Here is a 10,386-nt window from a genome sequence, read left to right on the forward strand (position 1 = left end):
TATAAACATAATATCAAATATAAAATATGGTTTTACTTCACTTTATGTTTCACAAATAAATGTATTTTTTTTTTTTACTTCTTTTAACCTGAAAATCAATGTTAAAAAAATACATATACAATAACCTGAAACCACTGAAATATTTTATTTGTATGTTCCTTAATAGTTTCTGTTTGTTTGTTGCATGAATTTTGTTGGTTTCATTATTGAATTAAAGGTGGATTTAAAAAATATCTGACATGATATATCTAGGATTTAATTTTTAATCTCAAAAACCTTATTTTAACATGAATGTGTAGTTTTTATAGCCATTGTGCAACACAAAAAAGTGAAAACTGTTTCATGGTGTGAATGAAACACACTCAAACTAAACATAAAACCTTCTTTATAACAAAACACATGTCCATAAGAAACATCACACAACTGATCTTTTATAAAGCATCTTACAGTCAAAACACAGGAAAAGACCTGAGGACATCCGACACGAAACTGTGCAAAGAGTTCTGATTTCAGCAAAACAGATGCAATACAAAATAGGTTTTTGGTCATAAAATCTGCTATAAATACACAGGCAAGGAAACATCGTCACAAACAGGCATAAATATACACACTCTCTTAATATGCATTTCCAATTCATTATCAATTCAATGCAAATATTAATTAATCGTACAGCTAAACAGATAAATGCATAATTTCCTCAGAGGGATTTGCAATATGTTTGAGCTTCACTTGGTGCATAATATTCCCAGATCCTGAGATTCAAATGCAGCATAAGAAAATCCAGGAACGCGATATAAACCTGACAAAGAAACACTCACCGACAATATGGATATCTAGAGACACTCATCTATTTACTATATGACATCTGTTGTGTGTTCATTTCAGTAGCTGCTGCTTAAAAGCTTGGGAATCAGTTGCAAGCAGCATATAAAATCATAAATAATTCATTATATTATACTTTTTAAACATTGTGTGCATGCTACTCATTATGAAATATTACTTTTGGCAGATTATATAATAGGAAATGATTCATTAATTGATTATCTAGAGTTACTGGAGCTGGTAAAACATCTTATTTAGTGGTTTCCATCATGTATGCATTAAAAATATATCAAGCTGCGAAGCAGTGCTTCATCATAATGGTGATGTTTTCTCTGACACAATTTTTAAAAATCAGTGTCAAGCAAAACATCACTAGTAAACAATCATGTGCACAGCAGCACCATCTGCTGGTTGTGACAGCTGCTCTGCTCTGCTTTTGTTTCTTGTTTTGTGGTTTCTAGCTGAACCCGCAGCAGCCGGACGGCTCTTTCTCCGGCTCCATCACGTCATGAAGCTGAAATCTGGGCTCCATGGGCAGCTGGACTGAATGTCTCACCAATTCCCTGAACAGGACATGCAAAGAATTACACAGCATGACTTTGGAATCTCTGTGTGGAAAAACAGTCAAGCCCGAAATTATTCATCACCCCTGGCAAATTCTGACTTAAACTTATTTTTATTCAACCAGCAAGTGACACTTTTTGTTCAAATGTAAACAAAAGCTGAGTAATATTTTTTTCCACAATGATGCCACTTGTACATCGTCTTATTATCTTTTGGGAGAAGCCTGTGTCATTTCAGGTCAAAAAAAAAAATGGCTGGTTGAATAAAAGTAAGTTTAAGTCAGAATTTGCCAGGGGTATGAATAATTTCAGGCTTGACTGTAGTAACATAATTTCTTTAAAATTTATTTTTATTTTATATAATTTTATTTCAAAGTTCTTCAGTATTTTGCAGGCATGCTGGAAGAAACTCACTTTGCCACCGTCATAAAGGCCTCGTCAACATTGAGTCCGGTTTTGGCACTGGTCTCCAGGAAAATAACGCCATATTCCTGCAAAAAACATGTTTGAAAGGGTTAACTGTCACACCCATTTTTTGAGATGTGAAAATGAAGAATTCAAAAGTCAAACTTACATTTTTTATCATTCATGAAGGAAAACATTTTGTAGTGTGATGTACATTTTCCATGTAAATGCAATGTCTGATTTTAAAATGGTTTATAAAGGATGAATTTTGAGATTTTATATAATGTCTTATGTCTTCTAAAGTGTGATATGGAAAAAGTTAACAAAGAACTCCTGTTATGAAGTAGATTTTTGAGGTGCACTCTTGTCATAAATTAATCTATTATTTTTCCTACATAATTTGTAACACAAAAATTCAAAATATCTATTTAGGAGCCTTAGACCTTTCCAACAATATATAGTTCGTCATGATTAGATTAGGATTCATTTGTAAAATGATGAAGTAAACTTGGGCGTCCCACAGAGGGGATGGTGACAGTTAAGGAGTTAATGTGTTTTTAATTTGTGAACTGGTTCTGAAAGAAAAATTAAAGCTGTACTAGCTTATATACATACACATGCAATTGTTCAAAAGTTTGGAATAATTACAATTTTCTAATGTTTTTGAAAAATCTCTTCTGTGCACCAAGGCATTTATTTGATAAAAACTACTGTAAAAAAATGAAATATTATTGTAATTTCAAATATCTGTTTTCTATGTGAATATCTGTTAAATTGTAATTTATTTCTGTGATCAAAGCTGAATTTTCAGCATCATTACGGCAGTCTTCAGTGTCACGTGATGCTTCAGAAATCATTCTAATATACTGATTTGCTGCTCAACAAATATTTCTAATTACGATCAATGTTGAAAACAGTAATTTTTTGGTGGAAACCATTATGGATTTTATTTTTCAGGATTCACAGATGAATAGAAAGTTCAAAAGAACAGCATTTATTTGGAATATAAATCTTTAGTAACATTGTAAATGTCTTTACTAATTAAACTTGATCAATTTAATGCAGCCTTCATGAATACATTTCTGAATAATAATTTCTTTTTTTTCTTGAATGGATGAATATCACAGTTTTTACAAAAATATTGAGCAGCACATTGCAAAAAATGCTTTTCTATTTAAAAATTCTTAAATCAAGAAGGATTTTCTCGACAGGTAAAAATTGTCTTGTTTTAAGAAAAAAAAAACAAGTCAAAATTAAATGTTTTTGCTTGAAACAAGCAAAATAATCTGCCAATGGGGTAAGAAAAATAATATCGTTTTCTGTTTGAAATAAGATTTTTTTTTTTTTTGCTTGTAATAAGCAAAACTTGCTTAATTCTGACTATTTAATATTTGTGAAAACTGTGATATTCATCCATTCAAGAAAAAAAAGAGTGCCATTTAATTAGTAAAGACATTTACAATGTTACTAAAGATTTATATTTTCTAAATAAATGCTGTTCTTTTGAACTTTTTATTCATCTCTAAATTCTGAAAAATAAAATCCATGATGGTTTCCACAAAAACATTGTGCAGCACAACTGTTTTCAACACTGATAATAATCAGAAATGTTTGTTGAGCAGCAAATCAGCATATTAGATGATTTCTGAAGGATTGATATAGAGAATTTCCCAGCTTTTTCCATTACTTTGGGAACTAAAGAGCTGACGTGACTCTTCATAATCAGATGTGAAACACTCGATGACTCATGATGGTGATCAGACTCACTCTGGCGAGTTTCTCTCCATCCTCTCGTCTGATCACTCTGCTGCTGGCCATGTCAGACTGTAGAGACGACACGTACAGTTACAGATACAGTCTGTGCTTGAGTTATGGCTTTTATAACACTAGATCCAAGCTCAAAGTCTTATTACCTTGTTGCCAAGCAACATGATGACCACATCATCCTGAGCATATTCGTGGATCTCCGTAAGCCACGCCTACAACAAAACATCCAGCCAATCAGAAGCCTCTCTAGAGATCCAAAAATCCCCAAAACTCAAATAATGTTAGATATTATGATAATTAGTGAAATTATGTTAGATAAAAAACATTCTAGCTGCCACAACCACAAACCATTACAATAGTTAACTCAAACTAGAAGCATATATATATAAAAAACCTTTTGTTACTTTAAATAAAATAAACTTAAGTAAAAAAAATAAAGTCCTTTTTTAACTAATAATCAGTAATATTTTACTGGGTTAACTTGATGGACTAAAATAACAAACTGAAGTTGAAATAAATAGTTTCTATTAACTAGTAAAAAAGCAATTTAAAAAAGTTATTAAAACTATATATAACTAATTATAAAAAATAAAAATTGTAGAATTTTTTTTTTATTTCATACCAAAAAATATAAATATTACATTTTATGTAATATAAATTCAAAAGGTATTCACAAAAGCTACACTAATACATTAATAACAATGAAATATTTACCCTGCTAAAAATGTTTTTATTACTTAGATTTTTTTTGTCTTGTTTCTAGCCAAAATATCTACAAATTCTTAAATCAAGAAGGATTTTCTAGACAAGTTAAAATTATTTTCATAAATTGAGCGCGTTTTTGCTTGAAATAATCAAAATAATCTGCCAATGGGGTAAGAAAAATAATCTTGTTTTCTGTTTGAAATAAAATGGTATTTTTCTTCAAGCAAAAACACTTCATTTTGACTTGTTTTTTCTGAAAACAAGAAAATAACTTTTAATCGTCTAGAAAATCCCTCTTGATTTAAGAATTTTTATATACTTTGGCTGGAAACAAGACAAAAAATCTAAGTAAGAAAAATTTTTTTTGCAGTGTGCATTCCTTTTAAAATTAAGAAGACTTTTTTCAACAAATGCTCAGTGAACAGAAGTGATTAACATTCAAGAGAAGAGAAGAGAAACAAGAGGAACTAAACATGATTATTATATTATTTATTTTATGTGCATAGAATGACAAATCATGCTTAAATGAAGTGTTTTGACTGAAACTCAGAGTTTGTACCCTTGTGTTGTCGAAGGAGGATTTGCTGGTGATGTCATACAGCAGAAGAAGAGCTGTGAGATCAACAATAAAACAATCATTGATTAGAATAAAATCACTGTATCCTACAAACACTGAGAGACAGTGAAGAAGTAAATAATTTTTCACCCTGAGCATCTCTGTAATAAGCGTGTGTGACGCTCCGAAACCTCTCCTGTCCCGCTGTATCCCAGATCTGAGACAGAACATCATTTACATTCATCAGTTTTAATGATCTGCATTCACTCCTGTATCAATTTAAGAGTCTCATGAATTTGCTGATGTGTGTAAAAGTGTGTCAGCGTCACTCACCTGTAATCTCACCTTCAGCTCATCTACTGTAAGGACTTTATTCTGATAATAGAGGCAGTGAAACATCATTATACATCTATAATAACAGTCCCATCAGGTTTGACATTTTTGATTTTAAATCTATCAACCTTTCTCTTCATGCATCTGTTTCTCTATTCATTAATAAATTCAGAGGGTTGAAAGGCTGATATTATTGATTAACTGGCGAATTACCGTAAATCCGATTCCCACCGTTGCAGAAAACGACCCAGGGATAAACTTTCCTTGATCAAACTGAACCAGTAGAGACGTCTTTCCCACTCCGCTGTCTCCCACCAGGATGGTCTAAAAGATTACAAGACAGATTAATAAAAGCATGCAGAATACGTTAACAGAAACATCTTGGCTGTTTTATAATGAGCGTGTCTCTGTGTGAAGTCACAGATAAGTGCTGGTGCTGATGGAGGTGTGTTGTTGCCATAACAACCGGCCAACCTCCCCCCCTCACTCTCAACAGGAAGTAATTAGGCGGAAGAAACACAGATGCTGTGGAATTCATCACTCATCAGGAACACGGATGAATTTGATCCTCATTCAGATATTATACTCTGAGTGTCTGGAAACTCTCTCTTATAGAAGATTCTTATGATTTGAAATAAACGATGAATGAAGTGCAAGAGTCCACTGTGGCTGTGTGTCTTTATTTAGAGAGAAGGCTTGTGGCAGTTTTATTCAGTTATGTAACAGGCACTCAAATGCAGACAATAACAAACCCATCCAGGGACCCAAGGCTAAAGCACACAAATTAAACAGCCTCTAGTCTAATGTGTGTGTGCTGTACATCAACCACTGCAGCACTAAACACTCGATTTAAGAGCAACCTGAGCCCAATGAGAAAGAGATCTGCTGATAATAACATCCGGCCATCACTACCATATCACAACACACTATAATAGTGACCATCGCATGCCATAATCACCGTCATCACATAACACAATATAATCACATCATTACATATCCCAACACACTAACCGTAACCCAAATCATAACAGACTGTAATCACTACCATCACATAACACACTAAAATAGTGACTATCACATGCCATAATCACCTTCATCACATAACACAATATAATCACCATCACATCATAACACACTGTTCTCACCACCATCACATAAAATAACTCACTATAATAGTGACCATCAGTTATCATAATATACTTTTTACCATCACATTCACATACCTTATTCACCATCACATAACACAATATAATCACCATCACATCATAACACACTGTTCTCACCACCATCACATAAAATAACTCACTATTATAGTGACCATCAGTTATCATAATACACTTTTTACCATCACATACCATAATCACCATCACATAACACAATATAATCACCATCACATCATAACACACTGTTCTCACCACCATCACATAAAATAACTCACTATTATAGTGACCATCAGTTATTATAATACACTTTTTACCATCACATACCATAATCACCATCACATAACACAATATAATCACCATCACATCATAACACACTGTTCTCACCACCATCACATAAAATAACTCACTATTATAGTGACCATCAGTTATCATAATACACTTTTTACCATCACATACCATAATCACCATCACATAACACAATATAATCACCATCACATCATAACACACTGTTCTCACCACCATCACATAAAATAACTCACTATTATAGTGACCATCAGTTATCATAATACACTTTTTACCATCACATACCATAATCACCTTCACATAACACAATATAATCACCATCACATCATAACACACTGTTCTCACCACTATCACATAAAATAACTCACTATTATAGTGACCATCAGTTATCGTAATACACTTTTTACCATCACATACCATAATCACCATCACATAACACAATATAATCACCATCACATCATAACACACTGTTCTCACCACCATCACATAAAATAACTCACTATTATAGTGACCATCAGTTATCATAATACACTTTTTACCATCACATACCATAATCACCATCACATAACACAATATAATCACCATCACATCATAACACACTGTTCTCACCACCATCACATAAAATAACTCACTATTATAGTGACCATCAGTTATCATAATACACTTTTTACCATCACATACCATAATCACCTTCACATAACACAATATAATCACCATCACATCATAACACACTGTTCTCACCACCATCACATAAAATAACTCACTATTATAGTGACCATCAGTTATCATAATACACTTTTTACCATCACATACCATAATCACCATCACATAACACAATATAATCACCATCACATCATAACACACTGTTCTCACTATAATAGTGACCATCAGTTATCGTAATAAACTTTTTACCATCACATACCATAATCACCATCACATTACACAATATAATCACCATCACATCATAACACACTGTTCTCACCACCATCACATATCATAACACACTATAATTTCGACCTTCAGTTATAACAATACACTGTATTCACATACCATAATCACCATCATCACAACACAATATAATCACATCATAACATACTGTAATCATCACCATCACACATCAAAGCACACAAAGATTTTTGAGCATCGGTTATCATAATATGCTGTCTTTACCATCACATACCATAATCCCCATCATCACATAAGGCAATACAATCACCATCACATCACAACATACTGTAATAACCACCATAACATATCATAATAAACTATAATTTCAGCCTTCGGTTATCACTGTATTTACCATCATCACATACCATCACAACAACACAATATAATCACATCATAACATAATCACTACCATCACATATCATAACACACTACAATCACATCACAAGCTGTAACCCACTACAATCCCCACTACTGGACACAATAACACACTATAATCACCATTATCACTTGACATACAATAAAACCTATCTTCCAAAACACACTATAATGACCACATCACATATAATAAGACTACAATCACACTTTCAGACATTATAACAAACCGTAATCACCATTATCACGTATCATCATACTACAACATCATAATCGACCCTATCATAATCATAATCAACACTATAATCAACCATCACGCACTGTTATTATCACCATCACATATAACACACTGTAATCACCATCAAATAAGACTCTAATGAGACTCTGACTCATTCGAGACTGAATCTCTGTGGAAATAAAATTATCCACAATGTGTTGCATTGGGTCTACTTTGAAATTATCAATGAATGAACAAACACCAAGAAATATAAGTCTCAGCATCACATAAACAAAATTTCACAAAAACAAAGCACATGAATGAACCTCATCACATCAACCCATATTGTCACCTCGCCAAACAGAAGACAGAAGTGTCAACAACAGGAAACAAGCATTCAGCGGTTGGTTTGTTTATTGATAGATCATAAATAATTACCTTGTGTGTTAAATCCTGATTATAAGCGACGCCCGCTGCGCTGATCTGATCCATCACTGAGAGCGCGCTCTCGCGGGGCGCGCTGCGCGTCTCCGCCGATGACGACACAACAGAGAAATATCTACGTCATTTCCACACCAGCAAACGCACTATGCACCTCCTTCATAACAAACGAAAAACAAATGCACTGAATGTTCAATGAATGTTAACTCAAATCTGGCAGCAGTATTGTAAATATCCGATCAAATGTTAAATTGCCTTATTATTTTTGCACTGAATTAAAAAGAAAATGTAATAAATAAATGATTTTATTATTATTATAAAACAACAACATTAACAGTGACACAAAACACACTGATTGTAAATGCTCACAATAGTGAAAAAGTAGACAAATTAATAGATGAGTTTTAATTGTGACCACTAGATGGCTGCACAGACAAAAAGACAAAAGATAATATCGTTTACTGAACACCTACTTTCCTACTGATTGTAGAAAATAAATATTCAAATAGTTTGTGACATTTACTAATTTGACCTTCCAAATGAAAAACTAAGAAAACACCAGCAGTTAAATGTAATGCATTACAAAAGCTAATTGCATTACTTAGTTTTTTAACGAAATTAGGCCTACTGTGTTATGTTACTTTTGCATTACTTTTTTCATCAGGGCTGAACTTGCTTGTATGTTTTAATATGAAAAAAAATAAAATAAATTGGCATAGCCCTTGCATACCAAAAGTGAAATGAATAAGCTTCAGTCTGAAGGAAATTATTTAATTATTGCTGGTGTTGTGTCATATTCTGAGTTTGCATTTCATTTTTGATGCATGTCTAGAACTACACTGTAAAAAGTTTTCACCAGATTCAACTTAAAAACCTAAGTTCAGCAGCTGCCTTAAGTTTTTAAGTTAAATCAGCTTAAAACTACAAGTCATTTTAACTTATTACAATCAAAATGAGTTGATTTAACTTGTGAGTTGAAATGACTTAAGTTGATTTAACTTAATATTTTAAGGCAGCTGCTAAACTTAAGTTTTTAAGTTGAAACTGGTGAAAACTTTTTACAGTGTACATTACTCATCATGTTTACACAACGTCTCTGCACTTCTCTCAACATGGGGACAGGAGAGCTAATAGTCAATACATGGTAAAACAAAGTAACTAGAGTTACTTATTTGAAAAAGTAACTTAAAATTAAAAAGTAATGCATCACCCCTGACACTGAACACCAGTCATTTCCATGTAATGAAGATGAAAAATAGAACTAAAAAGTAAAAGTATCATGAAAATAGTTAATATGACCTGCTATATTCCAACTCATCTGAAGTCACAAGAACTTTATGTGATGAACCCACATAAGAATAGATCAGTACCATGTTTTACATTCACTTTTATGCATTTGAAAGACCCAGACTATAGCTAGATTGGATCAGTGCATGTTCTAGGACAGAAGCTGCAGTTTTTCCTGCCAGAGGCCAGTAGGACACAATGTTCCACACATCACTTATGAGTGACACTTTGCCTTCTGATGGGTTTCTTTAAACACAGCTTGCTGTAAACCCAGTCTGAACCCAGTTCTGTGTCACAGCAGGACATTCATGACCTGATACAGAACCAGCGCTGCAATGCAGAGATGATGTCCTTCAGAAGCAAGCAAGAACTGGGTTCTCATACTAGTCTCTTTAATGTTCTAACTGAAGGTTTTCAGGAATATATGTGACCCTGGACCATAAAACCAGTCATAAGGGTACATTTTTTTGAAATTAAGATTTATACATCATCTGAAAGCTGTAT

At 33.0% G+C, this 10,386-nt stretch overlaps 1 protein-coding gene across 1 annotated transcript; it reads right to left on the reverse strand.

Moving 5' to 3' along the window:
• Positions 1-368: 368 nt before the first annotated feature.
• Positions 369-8,731, reverse strand: LOC141298086 (ras-related protein Rab-37-like). The gene is made up of 9 exons (XM_073828594.1): positions 8,593-8,731; positions 5,365-5,475; positions 5,152-5,193; positions 4,969-5,035; positions 4,822-4,874; positions 3,704-3,769; positions 3,558-3,614; positions 1,800-1,876; positions 369-1,385 (listed from the first exon to the last, which is right to left on the reverse strand). The coding sequence occupies exons 1-9, from the start codon at positions 8,644-8,646 to the stop codon at positions 1,280-1,282; spliced, it is 633 nt and encodes a 210-aa protein (XP_073684695.1). The 5' UTR covers positions 8,647-8,731; the 3' UTR covers positions 369-1,279.
• Positions 8,732-10,386: the final 1,655 nt, after the last annotated feature.

Source organism: Garra rufa, chromosome 22 (genome assembly GCF_049309525.1).
Source record: "Garra rufa chromosome 22, GarRuf1.0, whole genome shotgun sequence".
Classification (NCBI taxonomy): Eukaryota; Metazoa; Chordata; class Actinopteri; order Cypriniformes; family Cyprinidae; genus Garra; species Garra rufa.

Excerpts from the sequence above, each read along its gene's own strand:
- LOC141298086 (XM_073828594.1), bottom strand. The coding sequence starts at position 8,646 with ATGGATCAGATCAGCGCAGCGGGCGTCGCTTATAATCAGGATTTAACA. Across the intron at positions 4,875-4,968 it reads TTATTACAGAGATGCTCAGG|CTCTTCTTCTGCTGTATGAC; the intron begins GTGAAAAATTAT and ends TTGATCTCACAG. Across the intron at positions 3,615-3,703 it reads TCATGTTGCTTGGCAACAAG|TCTGACATGGCCAGCAGCAG; the intron begins GTAATAAGACTT and ends TCGTCTCTACAG.